The sequence below is a fragment of the Drosophila yakuba genome, chromosome X (assembly GCF_016746365.2).
Source record: "Drosophila yakuba strain Tai18E2 chromosome X, Prin_Dyak_Tai18E2_2.1, whole genome shotgun sequence".
Taxonomy (NCBI): Eukaryota; Metazoa; Arthropoda; class Insecta; order Diptera; family Drosophilidae; genus Drosophila; species Drosophila yakuba.
In genome coordinates this window covers 3668814-3684082 of record NC_052526.2, presented here as the reverse complement: position 1 = coordinate 3684082, position 15269 = coordinate 3668814, and the positions used below count along the sequence as shown (strand labels likewise).

The following is a 15269-nucleotide window of genomic DNA, read 5'->3' as shown; positions in this document are numbered from 1 at the left end:
ACTTTGCCTTCCGATTCTCTACGCTGCCGTTGTTGGCCGGCCAATTAACGCTTGATTAGGAACAATTTTAGCCAGATATGTTGGCTCATCAGTGAGAGAAAAGATACCATTATGTTGCAACTCAAGTGCACAAAAAGATTACAGGTACATACATGTGCTTACTCAATCTAAATATAATAATAACGTATACGTTTTATTTTTATTTCAGAATTAACTGCTCAATTTACGCAGAAAACTGATCATATTGCATGCCTTTCGTTGTTCTGAAAAATTCCCAACTTTATCTCAGTGCTTCTGAGATTGTCGACAGATTTTTACCAGTTGTCTTCTTAACTTTTGTGGCGCTTTGGCAAAATGCGTTGCTAATTGTTGCCACTAAACTGTTGTTGGCATGCGTTTGACAGTCGCTCAGGAACGGCCTTTCGTGGACCGTAGACCAACCAACCAACTAACCAACCAACTAACTAGTCAACCAAACAGCCAACTAACAAACAGTTAGCCACGCCCCTTGCGCCTCTGCCTGTGCAGGTTTTTCATTCTGTTTGCCTCCTTTGGCTCATTTATTTTGATTGAGTTATTAAAATACTTGTTTACACAAGCTCAACAACAAGGCGTTGTACAATAAAAAAATGTTGAAAAAATCGAAAATATATGAACTAATATTGGAAAAAGAGGAAGAACCGGGCGCGTTTTTTTTTTATTTATAATTTATTTGCATCTCTCTGGCGATAATTATAAATGTTTTTGATTTGATTTTACAACTCTGCGACTTGGTGTCTCATTTTATTCACTTTAAGTCACACTTCCGTTTCCGCATAATAAAAGAGGATGCTGTGCTGGCAGGAGGGGCATATGCATATTAAGGTATTGGCGATGGCTTTTAATTAGCTAGGAATTAGCCTCTAATTATCTGCAAATTAAAGAGACGCCTAATAAGCACTTAACCGCACGGAAAAATACGCGGCGTTGTCATGAATTTTGAAATGAATACTTTCAGTTATTAATATATATCAATAACATATCATATGCCTATGAAATTGTAACCTCGTTATGTCTTTTAAATGAGCAACCAAACGGTTCCATTAGGAAAATACAAAGAGTTTGTTTTACCAAATTTTAAACTACACAGCCAACTGAACAGCTCAATTTTTTTCATGTGTATCAATGAAACATTTAGCTCTGCATTACATAAAATTGACATTGATCGACAACAGCGACATCGGATCGCATTGAATGCGATAAATAAAGTGGATAGCTCCGAGATTACGGCGCTCCAGCTGCCGACATCCGCCGCATCTCATTTGGCGACACATTTGCATGATTATGAGCTCGGTTCCGGCCTCCATGGAGCCCACCGACAGTCATTGCCTTGGATTCCATTCCATCGCCATTTCATTTCATTCCCTGCAAGAGTGCAGAGTGCCGAGTGCAAAATCGATTGAGAGCGATTAAAATGGTTTGCGTGTGCGTGCAATTATTTATTTATGCACCCGGTTGGCGAATCAATCGCTAAATGCGAAATGGTAAATGCTAAATGCATTTACTGTTTATCAAACCATGCTAAATCCCATGGGCGACACTCCACTTGACACTCCACTCAACTCGAAGTTCCAAGCTAAAACTCCTCATCCACATCCACATCCTCATTCGTTGCGTTGGGTAGAACAAGCATGGGATGGAACTAATCGAAGTTGTTAGCAAACAATTAACGGAAAATCATCTACATCGGCGAGGGAAAACTGCTGGAGAAATGTGTCAAATGGCACATGGCACCTTCAACTTATGCTGCGACTAATTGTTTAATAAACGGAACTTCTTAGCTGCCAATTTACGTTTAAAGTAATGAAAATAAATGCTGGAAGTGGCCAATATAGGTTACTACTTCGTATATGCTGCAGTTATGTTAACTTCAAAGTTACCAAGAGAAATAAATTTAAAGCTATTCAAAAAGTTGTTAAAATCGGGGAACAACAAAAAAAAGAGATTCTGCAGTTTCTTGTCAATTGATTAGCAAGGTTTCGTTTTTATTCGGACTTTTGCCTGTCAGTTGGAGTCGGCATATTCAGTTCTTTTCGTTTTGTTTTTTATATTTTAGCGGTTTCTGTCCTTCGTCGTTTTTATTTTACATTTATTTCGGGTTTTTGCGTTGATCTTTATTTAATGTCGATTTTATGGAGCGCCACAGCGCTAAATTCTTGTGCCTTTTGCTGCGAGATGACTTATTTTGCAAACAATAAAACAATAAATCAATCAATTATAAGTTAAACACTGCGACAAGAGCAATCGAAACAGAAAATAAGGCTTAAGAGCACAAAAGAAATGAACAGGCAAAAACCCCCAACATTTTAATGCCCACAAGTTGTGCCCATTTTGGGACAGACGAACGGTAGACTTGAGTTGCTTGATTGAGTTGATCGCTGGCTGGCGATATGTACTGTATAGCGTATGAATACTGTACTTGTAGTGCCTTTTCGATGTAATGACTTGGTGCTTGCTTTAAATTCAATTTAAGTGCATTTCTGGTATATTTTCCCACCCAAGTGTAGTTTGAATTAGGAAAACTACTTTGGATCCAAGTCAACATTGCAAGCCATGATTTATTTATTTATCCTTTTATGACGCCCCTGTCTGTTGCATATCATACGCATTATAATTTCAGTCCGGACATCAGGATCGCTGAACAGCAACAATATGGCAAAAAACAATAAACAAAAGAAGCTGGCCACCAAAACGGTGGCGGGGGCATTGGGCATTGAGCATTGCATTCAACTGCAATTTGCTGAACGTTGTTCGCCTGTCTCGTTCGCCGACTGTTTTTGGATTTCAGCCAAAAGCCAAAGGCAAAGGCAACAACAAAAAAAAGGCGACTGTGCCTTGGCGCCAAAGTGGGTCACTCGGCGGCAAAAACAATGAAAATAAAACCAACAATAGCTGCCAATTTGGGCGCACAAAATTCCTGGGGTGACAGGCGTCGACTGGGACTCGGATTCAAACTCGGATTGGGACTCGGATTCGGATTTAGTATCCAACTCCAAACTCCACACACCAAACTGACCGCCTTACGCATGCCAATTAGGCAGAAGGAGATCCCCCCGATCCTCGTCACAAGCTCCAAAGTCCTCTTCAAACAGAAGGAAAAAATGCAATGCATTTTATTTAGCTTCTAACTTAGTTGCAAAACCCAAAAAAAGCTGTCATAATATATGGGAATATTTTCTCCCTGTGCAACTCTGGATATTTAAATCACTTTGAGGTGATTTGGGGAAAAGAAACAAATAGATTATTAAATTAATTCGAAGTGTTTTGATAGTCTTTAAAGACAATGGAAATGGTTTCTATTGCCATTATGTTTTTAACGACTCCCCGAACTGAATTCGATCGATTTCAGCTTTGTCCCATGGCTCTTTTGTTGAGCATCGGCTATTGGGGCCAACAAAAAACCACAAGCCAAGATCCGAAATCCCCGATCAAGTCAAGAAGATTGTATTTCGCGATGTGATCCCGATTTTCATGCCAATTTAATGCGAATTTAATGAGTGAACAGTGATGAGCAATTATTGATTCTATAGCTGCTGCTATCGCTTGGCAAAGCCAATTGAATCATCTGCCCATAAAAAGAAGATCAAACGAGTTTGAGTTGAATATAGGGGGATATGGAAGGTCGAGGTGAAATGTAGAAAAGTACAAAAAGTAGCAAACAATTAGAACGGGAGCACAAAACAATAGTTAAGAAAAATCAAATAAAAAGGGGTGGCCAGTACTAAATGTTTGGTAAAAACCCAGAAGAGCTGCATAGATTTATATTTGAAATTCTTCCACGACCAGGGGTCAGTTTCACAGAACCCAAGGGCATTGTAAATTGGGAAAAGGTGTATGCCATATGCCATGGCTTTTAAATTTATCTAACGGCTTTTGATACATATACATATACATATACATGATACATACATATACATACATTTTTGTTGTTGTCAGCTTCCCAAAATGATTTTCGGACGCTTAAATACACAAATTTATCCCGGGGCACCTAAAACTCCACACCGATCGGCGACAAAGTTAAAATATTTGCCAAAACTTTAGCTAATGAACTGTTAATTGCCCAGAGAGCCCCAATACTGGCCGCTTAATTGCAGTTAATGGGTTAAGCTCTTACCTATTTCTGACACTTGATTATGCAAAGGTCTCGGATCTCGGCTCTCGAACTTACCCATACCATAATTAATTTCCACACCGCGAAAACCAACAATCTGAGTCGCCGGCTTTCGCCCCGAGGAAACGCGTGCGATTTGCTCGCGCCAAATTTGACAACATTTACGAAAGGCCTGCGGAAATGGCGGCTTTGCGCGTGTACGAACAATGTGATACCCTTTAATATGTAAAAAACAAATGAATAAAGGGTTAAAAGAGTACGCAAGAATTGGACATTAAAGTAAGTACAATTCTAGGAGAAAAAAAACAATGATATCTCGCGAAAAGAGTGAACCAAACTGCAGAGATAGTGAAGGCAGGGATGCATGAAATGAATGTATTGAAATATGTTATCATCAATAATTACATTTGCCGTTGGCCGTGGAGACGGACGACAGCTGCCACCTGGAGCCGCAGATCCCAAGATCCGCAGATCCGCGAAGAGTCGAAGTTTCGAAGATCCGCAGGCGAGTTTGGGAGGTGGAAAGTTCGGGGGAGGTGAGGTGAGAGGGCAGACTGCACCGCTCTAATGGCATTTTAATAATAGATTACCACGCTGGCGACGACAACAGTAGATTAAGATGGAGCTGCCAGCGAGATGCCCTAAGACAAATGATGTTTGCCACTAAACAAATTTCGCAGACTCTTTGGTATTTTCCTTCTTTTTTTAAGTGTTTGTGTGACAGTTGACAGTTAGGAGGAGAAGAAGCTGCAGAAGAGTGTCTTCGCCACGCAAAAAGCGACGGGCAGAGACGAGACGAGAAGAGAAGCGAAGAGCTGGCAACTGAAATTGGCTGGGAGTTGCGAGTTCATCGCAAAGTCTCGGCATTATTTGCATAATTCAACTTTAATACAAATTGGCAACTCGAACAATTTGCGCTTGGACGGCCACACATTCACTTGGACACTTTTACACGGCGATCTGGACATTAGAGATGTGCGTATGCAGGATCGCTTCTATTTGAATATATATATTGAACATTAAAATGTTTGGAAAAATAGATATTAGAGCTGGCATAGGACATTTCAAATATCCCATATGTATTTGGTATTTTATGTTGGTCTCGAGCAAATTCCTACCATCTCTACGCTGAGAACCAAAAGCTTTGCAATTTTTTTTTCTTTTCATTTGCGCGTTCTGTGGTTCTATGTTTATTTTTTCGCCAGCTAATCATGCGCATGATCTTTGGGATGGATGCATGTGGGCACTTTAGGGATAGCACTCTCCGCCCCCTGATTCCCGATACCCGATTCTCCGATTCTCGGATACTCGGATTCTCGGAGTCCCGATTCTCTATTCTCGATTCTCGATTCCCGATCTCCGAGGCCGGGACTCTACGTCTCACACTTGAGCACAATAAATTCCCATGACAACTAATTTAGCCGGCTTCTTGGTCGCTCTTTCGATCTTTTGCGATCGAAGTTTGCCTGCATTTATTTGCAGCGCTGTTTTCAGCTTTCTGTTTTTTCCTTTTGGTTTTATACCCACCGATCGGCCCGGCCCGACTCACTGCTGTTGTCTCATCTTTGCCGACTCTAGAATTTTTATTGACTTTGACTTTGTCTTTCAGTTCGAGTTTTCAGTTCGACTCGTTCGTTTTCAGTGCGGCTGTGGGTCTGCATTTGGTCAAATTATGTGGCCGGGCCTTAATGATTGTCTCTATGGAGATGCGATGCCACAAATGCTGGCCAAAGCCACCAAATTCCCCACATTACGTATACGACACGTGAGACGAGACGAGATGAATTGAATTGAAGCGATCTAAGGCCAAGTGGGCTCCTCCACTCCATGCAATTAGCCGCAAAGTGTCAAAGCCATGGCAACGGGTATAGCTGCCACTGCCACAGCCACGGCCACGCCCACTGCAGCCCACAAGTGTGGCAAATAACAATTATTAACTTTTCTGGCTACCCTAGGCTGCGGGTAGCATAGAATGCGCAACAAGTTGTCTGCTCGCCATAACTATACTATAAGAATGCATTAAATTTTACAGATGTACGCCATAAAATCATTCAACAATTTCTAAGGGAAAGCTAAAGGTGGATTAAAGTGTATTTGCAGTCGCTGCAACTCCTCAAGTGTGTCTTGTTGTTTGGTTAGGAGCAACTTGAGCCACGCGATGAGAGGAACATTGACGCCAACAACATGGAACAGCAATCTAAGCAAATGGCTACACCAAACGTTGTTTTCCATTCCATGTAGGATACGCGATCCAGATGGGATGCGATTCTTAGTTTTTTATTCAGTGTACTTCTCTTTTTTTTTGGCTCAACAACCGCGGGCGTAATGCGGATGACATTGACGCGCGCCAGGCGAAGCCATCCATCTGAAGATTGGAGCTTGGAGCGCGCGGAACTGAGAGCTGGGAGCTGAGAGCTGAGAGCTGGGACCTGAATTTGAGTCCCGTCTGTCAGGCGCAGATTGCTGCAGTTTGCCCCTGGCCTCTGTAATTTTACACCCACGCCAGGCTGTCAGGCAGAGCTCAATTCCCGATCCCCGATCCCCGATCCCCCCGTGGAATCTGCCAGCCCAACGCCACTGGCCTGAATTTGAATTTAGCATGTGGCAACGTTTATTATCAGGTGTCGTCGCTTTTCAATCATTTTGTTCACTTCACTTCACTGCGGGAAAATTGGTTTTAATTGCATCGGCTCTCCCGTTAGGCACTGCGAAAAAACATATTTTTCGATCACGTTTGCATCACTTCAAACGATGTTATTTCCATATTTTTAACTATTTTGTAGTAGCCATTCTTGTCTGAGAATTCAATTAGCAGATATTGCACTGGTTTGCTTGGTTTTAAAAGTGCTGCACTCTCAGTGTGGCTCTCTCACATTTGGCGCACGAAAGGCGGAAGCAGAGCAAACAATTTGGCCAATAATTTGTCAATCAAGAATTAACGATCGAACGGAGGCCATAGAGAATGTGGGATCGCGCAGCCGAAGGATCCCAAGGGGGGTGTCAGAATATGGCAGAGTATGGGGATAAGGGGGGCACTTCTCTCAACGGGGTGGGGCCTGTACTCCTGTACTTATTGCGATAAAGCCAATGATTTTATGAGCGAGTTGCCAGCAAGTTGTCAGGCATAGTAAAGTTACATAACTGCAGTTTAGAGCACGCGACATTTTGTCGCAAGTTTACGGTCGACGACAGGGAACAAATGCAACTCCAAGAAGTTAAAGATGAAGATGAGGTAACTCCCCGCAGCAGGAGCATCGTCATCATTATCATCATCATCATCATCATCATGATGAACATCCCAGTACTAATAGCACTCCCAATCCCAAGGAAACGAACCGAATCGAAACTGGAGATGCCCAGCACTGCGATAAGACCCTGAATTATGATTAGACAACACTCATATATATATACACACAAATGCTATATATGAGATGGCGATTTGGTGCCGGGTGGGGTGCCTTTTGTTGCCTCAAATTATGGGGCAATGAAACAATTCACAATGAATGAGTAATGGACAAATGCGAACACGGTATTGGCGACAAATTTGGTCTGTGCATTCTAACTATAAGTTGCTAATAATGATTAGACAGCAATTGCTTGGTGTTTAGCCAACAAAATTTCGCTTACTTGAGTTGTAGTTGAAAATGGTGATTTAAAACATTTAGACAAGTCCATAATTGATGCGAATAGTTGTGGTTACTATATAACTTCGCTGACTTTTCATTGACTGCACACGAAATTTTGTTGTGCATGTGCCTTTGGTTTTTATCAGCCACATTTTGTGACGCTTGGCTGCGTTTTCCTTTTCTTAATCAGTCAAAAAAAGGCACAAGATGATCAAAACGACGACGACGACGACGGCGACGAAGAAGCAGCAGCTGATGATGATGATTTTGATGAGGAAGAAGATGAGGAGTACACCGTTCTATGGAGTAATTATTGCTATATATATTACTTGATGATATACATACATACATACGAGTTAGTTGGGAGGCAATGAGCATGGCAAGTGCTCTGCCCTTGCAGTAGTAGCTGGTTAGAAGAATGTTGTATAACTTAAGCCAGCTGTATACCCTGCAAAGTGGCGGTTTGTTAGACATTGGGTTATTTCAATAGAAGGAATTATCATGAAAAGTAACAAACTATGAGGCTTTACAATAAGTTAAGAGAGAAAGAAAATTGCTAGCAAAAGTGGCTGATATCTTTCGCACCTAGGATATTTGGTAGTCTTATACTTTCGGAGCTCTAAAACCACTTGGCTCGGTTCATTTTTGTTGGTGCGCTGTGCTTATGATTTATGATGCTTGAAAGATAAATTCTGGCAAACGCTCTTGTTAACTGCCGCTGTCAATAGTCGCTCGACTGATGGCAGTCATCCGTCTATATAAGATATGCTATCCCCCCCTGCCATTCCATTCCATTCCATACCATTCCATTCCCGATAATGATAATGATGCTATGCGCAGTAGTGTCAATGCTCTGTAGCGGTGAATTTGCGTTAGTACTGCTTCTGATTTCTGAATAACTCTGCACTGCCAATGTCTCTTCTGCTCAGCATTTCCTTCTTGTTTTATTTGTTTTGCTAAAAAACTCAAGCATCCTACTTGCTAAAGTCGCCGTCGTCCCACTCTTGAGCACATTACGTATACGCCGCGTACGCCTTGGGTTATCGCAACAGTGTGTGTGTGTGTGTGTTTGACTGCCCAAAAGGCATTTATATGCTATAATTTTAAGAATCAAAGAAAATTGATAATCTACAAGTGCCGCAGAACGCCGTCCACTATTGCACACTTACAATCGTGGCCAAGACGTTAGTAGTTTCAGCATGGTTTGTGTTATATTTATTCAATTAGGCTGAATAAAACAAGGAGCCATTTGTTGTCTTTCATTATTTCACTGCAGGTTTTTGAGCAACAATTTTTTGGTTTCCTTTGCATTTTCAATTGCATCTTGAGCCGTGCAACCCACGGTCGTTGGCTAAATTGTAATCGTAGTTGTGGTGGCCGTTGTAGTTGCAGTCATGCCTTGAATTTCGCTTTGATGGTCGCCGCATTCGCATAAATCAATAAAAGTGCAGCCGCTCAAGAAGAGGAAGAACGTGAAGCAACAGCAACAGCAGCGAAGGCAACAACAATTACAACACCAGCAACAACAACAGGAACAACAGGAACAACAACTGCCAAAGGAGGACCACGAAAAGCTAGGAAAATGCAGCAAAATTTCCCTGTCTTGACAGATAAGGAATAATTTGGTGGAGGCCAGATAAAATAGCTATCAACTTTAATAAATTTCAGATGGCGGAAGGCAACATAACTTTATTCCTTCTACGCACTTTGCCACATAGTTTATCCTTCATAAAACTAACGAAGAATGTATATAAACATTTAGATTTGGTAACGATGTTCATTACAACGATCCGTTCAGAAGCGTAGAGAACCTAATGATATATAATGGTTATTCGGTTTCGGTTTCAGAAACAACAAATTGCAATTTTTACGACTGGGAATCTCGTGACAAATGAAACTTTCTTCCCCCAAAAACTGGCGATAAGAATCAGTGAACAAGTTTAAAATGCCATCGAAAGGCAAGAGAAAAATTCCCAAATAACCAAAATGGGCTGAAAACCAAGAAATCAAAAAATGCACACAGGTGGAGGTGGAGGTGGGTTCCATAAATTTTCATTAGAAATGCATGCGGCAGCAGCTAAATGATAAGAGACTTTATGACCCTTGTTGATATAAAATCTGGCTTTAATTGAAAATAAAACCCAGAAGAGCTGGAATTATTGAAATGAAATTTAAATAATTTTTGATGAAACACTGTTTTTTTTTCTTTTTGTTTCTTCTTGTGGAGCATCAAAGTGGCGTGGAAAAAGAAGCAAACAAAGGGCATCATCGTAAAGAAGACTATATCTACATCTGGTAAATTAATGCATCTTCTTTGCCCCAAGTACACCAAAACAAATTTGGTGAAAAAGATTACAAATGTAATATATTGGGATAATACAAATTGTATTCATTTGATATTAAGTTGGTATTTGTATATACTAAGAATATATTTGTTACGTATCACTTTGAATGACTAATTTAAGCTAAAGATCGACAATATTTTTGCCCCAGTGCATGCCTATTTATTAACCTCTCTTTCGCTCCGTGTGTGTGGTGTGTGTGTGGTAAAAGAAGTTGATTTTTGTCGGTTTTAATATTCGTGCTACCGTTAGAATCAACAGCGCAGAGTGGTGTGGAAAATTCGTGGAAAGCGGGGAGGGGAAATTGTTAAGGGGGCGGCGTCAAAGTCGACGCTTCGCCAGCGCCGGCGTCTCTTTGGTAAAACATTAATTAAATTAATTAACCAACTCGTGCCAAGAATTTCATACCGCAGCAGATGAGCAGCAAACCAAAAAAGAAAGAAGAACACATCTATGTATGTACGTTGAGTTAAAGTCGTAACCTCGCATATATATTCCAGACATCGCCTTGGAACGCATAATTAATGCGCTCAGTGCGCAGAACCAGATTAAAGTGCGCCTTGCGCACATGTATACAGATATACAGATATATACAGATATCTGCAGATTTATATGTATCTATTTAGACATGTATCGTTACATATAGCACCATCCTTAGCCGCTTGGGCTTGCTGTTAAGTCAGTCATCTGTGGTGAAAGATCGGATCCGTCTTTCGGCAATTGAAAATGATTCTTTTGGTTTAATAATGCCGCGTTAAGTGGGTTTTACTTTTATTACTACTTTTCCCGAAATGAATGGCTTTTATGATTTATTAATGAGGGGAAACTTTGAGGGGAATTTATTAATTGCTACGGTTTAGATTGACAGAATAACCGTTTTGCTATCTACAACAATTACTTATATTGATATCTAATTTAATTCCTTTTCACATTTGATTAATCCAATATTTTATCGAACAGACTTGCACCAATTTTGTGGGCCTTTTGTTGGCCACATCTCGCATCTCTGCATTAAGGGCCAAAAGCCAATTAATCTTGGCCAACACGAAGATGCCTCTGAATACGTTTTCCATATCCGTTAGCAGTTTGGAAGCTTGGAATGTTTTCACATTAATTCAAAAGATTCAAAATATCGCGACACGTGCCAAGGGAGCCCACCACCACACAAGCCAGCTAGACATCAATCAATTGCGCTGATTGAATGCATTCGAAACCGAAACCCAATGAAAATAAAGAAAGGGGCATCTGCGAAAGTAAATAAATAAAAAACAAAAAGGCAGCCTCCAACAAAGTGTGAAGTTGGGATATAAAGTGGCGCTTAATTGCGAGCGATTAATGAAGCAAGAATCCCCGATCCCCCATTTCCCATTCCCCAAAATCCAAATCCAATGCCCAGTTTCGAGGTGCCCAGGGCAATCGGCTTCTTTTTTCTGTTTTTTTTTCCTAGTGTAGCCGCTCTGCTGTCGTCGCCTGTGTCAGGTGTCATGTGTCAAGTGTCAAGTGTCAGGTGTCAGGGCAAGGGGCAAAAGTTTAACGGTTCTCCCAGCCACCAATCAACGCAAGAAACCCAACAACAACAACAGAAAATCCACAAAAATCCAAAGAAAAAAAAACACCACATGAAAAGCGAAACAATCCAAAAAGCTTACAACAAAATTAACACGAAAATCGCCGGCAGCCAAATGGCCAACGAACTCCAATCCATTGGCAATTGGAAGGTCGCCGTCTTCATGAAAATGTATACATACTTGTGAATATGTATATGTATGCATATCCTACACTTCCAATATATGGCTACAAAAAAAGCTAAAACAAAGAGCAATATCAAGTGCAATAAACCATAAACTGATGGAATCCCAAATTGAATATAACTATCGAAGAAAGCTGCAAAGGCTGAAAACGAAATAGCCGTTGCGTAGGGAAGACGACTGTTGAAATACCCTAGATACCCATTAATTTAACTAGTTTAACTAGTTTAACGATATTAACTATTAACTATTTTAATTCTAGAACTCAACTATTATAGGTTTTTTTTGGGATTGCCTCTCCGTCGGTGGAATTAGAATAAACTTGAGCTTGAATTGTGCGGATATGGCGGATATCTTTGGCATCATTGAGGGTTTCCAGGAATATAGCACTGATCCTCACCCTAGATACTGTGTAGTCAAAAATCAATATGATTCTACAGTTCTCCGATTCTCCGTGACACAATTTCGAGTCAAAGGAGCGAAGGGCGACGGATGACGGAAGTATCAGACTTCGTGGCCCGCCGATTAATATGGAGAACGACAGCACTTGCCGCAAATGGTGTGCCAACTTCCGATCAAAAGTACGTCTATATACAAATCGAAAATCGAAAAGAAGGCGGCGAGAAGAAGAGCCCAAACCATAAATCACAAGAGCGTATGTTGTGTATGTTGACAACACTGGCAGCATGACAATTGCCACCTGCTGCGCCGAAAGGAAATCCCATTAATGACAAAATCAATAAATTCATAATTCCATCCAAAGCACCAAAGGCATCACAAATGTAAAATAAACAAATCGAGAAGATATATACACAAAGACCGAACGAGCATTGGCAGACAGAATGCCGTTAAATCAGCGCCTTAAATACAATATTAAATTAAAGACCCACCAAATGCTCCACTGCGCGGGGACAGAAACCAAATAATTTAAATGCAAACTCAACGGGAGGGGAGGCGAGAATGAATTTGATTTGTCAGATAAATCAAAAAGTGATCTAAACAACAGGGTCTGCAGCCAAGAAAACATAAACAGAAACCGAAGCTTGCACAAAGAATTCAAGAACTTTGTTCGACGATTTTAGGGACTGAAATCCTAAGATTAAAGACTCGAGATCAATATACAATATATTGAAGAAAAGGTAGAGTTTTATCTTCTACGATTGAAGATTATCTGTGACACAATAAATGAGGTTGGCACATCTGAAAATGGGGAATGTGAGAAAGAATTTTACTACTCTAATAAATCCTGCCATCGATTCCTTCTATTAATTAATTAAATTTGACTGTGGCTGAAAATCAATTAAATAAAAACCACTGCTGCTGCATTCGAACGGATTATGCAATCACAATCTGCCGAGTGTTTTCTTCCGGAAAAGTCAATCAGTCCATCACTCAATCGACGATTGAGGATTGAAGGAAGCCAAACAGTTGGCAGTCTGCAGACTGCCGTTGCATTAATCACCCAATGCTATGCAGGCAAATCAGAACCGATCCATCGCACTCGTCATAATTATCGATGATAGCTCGACTCTACTCAACTCAACTCGACTCGACTCGACTCCAACGTGTCATGTCAAGCACCCCCCCTCCACTCTCGTTATATTGCTTAATTGAAATAATGCCGTAATTGAATCAATTAAATCGGCAGCAAATCAGCACCAGCAAATAAGTAACACCACTGTTGGGTATCTATGAGTGGCGTCTTAACAAATAAAGCACAATCCTATACGAATCGAGACATTCTGCTTAAAATTTAAATTAAATTAAAGACTCACCTCTCCGCTATCAATATGCTTGAATCTTCCTCTCAGCGCACAGTTTTCGAATTCGTGGAGTTTCAAAACCTGTATGGATTAAAGAAATAAAGTGAAGATATCATGTTAGAAAATTATTTAATAACAATTAATGATTGGATTTACTAAATCCCAAATGCATAAATTCCTCAAAACCTATTAGGGAGCTAATGGAATCGCCACTTTTTCAGGGCACTTCGTATTCAAGTCACGACCCAGATAGTGTGAGTCATTCGACCCCAGCAAACTGCTGGCCATCTGTCTACCTTAGTGTGTAATTATTTTGGTATTTGCCGCAGTTCGAAATCGAAATGAATCGATTTCGAGACACACACAGTGACGCACTGAAGCGATTGACACGAGACACGAGACACGAGCACATTGAATAGATGGAGCTTGCCGGGATTTGGATTGAGATCAGCTTGTGGCTTCTGCTCCATTTCAGTCGTATCCTGGTCATCGCTGCCCACGACACATGCACCGATTGTTCGCAGTACAAGGGGCAACTGCCGGAGAGATGCGCGTATTTGGTGGAGGAGGTACAGGTGTTTGAGCGAAAGTGCGGTGGCACCTATCCGCTAATGGCCTTCACCAAATATCGGGATACCTTTGTGAAGACCGGCGAGCCATTTGCCCTGTATATGCCCAGTTCGTTGGATCTGGTCATGGTGCTGATGAAGGATTCGCCATTGCAGAACTGTGCGCGTATTCAGGTGGGCGATACAACCACGTTCTTTTGCCTGGACGATAGCAGCAATGAGACGATCAAACTGAAGGTGGCCCACATGTATTGCTTCCCATTTCACATCCAGCTGCCGGATGATCTGATGCACGAGTGCCTCATTGAGAACAAGATGACCAATGGCTATCTGAACGATGTCCTCCGCACTCGACGCGGCATCATCCACTATACCTTTGGCGATAGTCGGGGCCATCGGCTCATTTGTGGATATTTCTGGCCGAATCTCCTGCTCCTGCTCCTCCTCTTGCTCATCCTCTCCTCCTGCTATCGATGATGAGTCGTTAATTTTTATGCGAGCTGCCATAAAGATTGATCGGTTATGCCAAAAGGGGATCGCTTATGCATTAAGTAAAAATTGCTTAAAACAAAAACGCTAAAGCTGAGTAAATATATATATGAATTGCCATCTCTTATCGTTGGCCTTGCTCCTGGCCATCTCCATCTCCATGTCCTTTTAGCCGCCGGCCCTTGTTGTGTATTTACTTTATGGCAAAACGAATGAAACTGTATTAACGCATTGTTTGTTTTCATTGGATGACGCAGGAGGCGGAGGGCAGGCGTCTGAGCTTTCATGGCTAAAGCCACGGCAAGCGTTAACCTCTTCCGCTTGCAAGGAATTCGAGAGCAAACAATCTTGTTACGTCTTCATATTGCTGATTAGTTTTCTTTTATAGATTTTCCTTTATAGATCTTAAGTGAAATAAGGTGCTAGATTTAATTAAAATTATCCAAGAGTAATGCTGCCGTAATTACAAAAACCTTTTCCCATTGCACCCATTTCTGGTTACACATGTATAACTAGCACATCGTATAACTGACCACATCACGTTGCAGTTGGTGATCCAAAGATCGGTCACCTGCGCCGGCC

General features: G+C 41.2%; 2 protein-coding genes across 7 annotated transcripts in view; one reads left to right on the top strand and one right to left on the bottom strand.

Moving 5' to 3' along the window:
• The window catches only part of LOC26534467, a 100982-nt gene that overhangs the window by 20136 nt on the left and 65577 nt on the right, over positions 1–15269 (bottom strand). For 3 of the 6 annotated variants that reach the window (XM_039370362.2, XM_039370354.2, XM_039370371.2), the window contains one exon: positions 13642–13710. In XM_039370362.2, coding sequence (XP_039226296.1) covers positions 13652–13710 — 59 coding nt within the window. In that variant the 3' untranslated portion in view covers positions 13642–13651. Of the gene's footprint in view, positions 1–7777; positions 8076–8125; positions 8225–13641; positions 13711–15269 lie in introns of all 6 variants that reach the window. The other 3 variants (XR_001453784.3, XR_001453786.3, XR_005560025.2) reach the window with 2 other exon arrangements.
• Positions 13917–14910, top strand: LOC6524180. The gene has a single exon (XM_002100007.4). It carries the CDS (start codon positions 14049–14051, stop codon positions 14673–14675), a length of 627 nt encoding a protein of 208 aa, XP_002100043.3. The 5' UTR covers positions 13917–14048; the 3' UTR covers positions 14676–14910.

What these genes read in the sequence shown, in the direction of transcription:
- LOC6524180 (XM_002100007.4), top strand. Translation starts at nt 14,049, where the DNA reads ATGGAGCTTGCCGGGATTTGGATTGAGATCAGCTTGTGGCTTCTGCTC.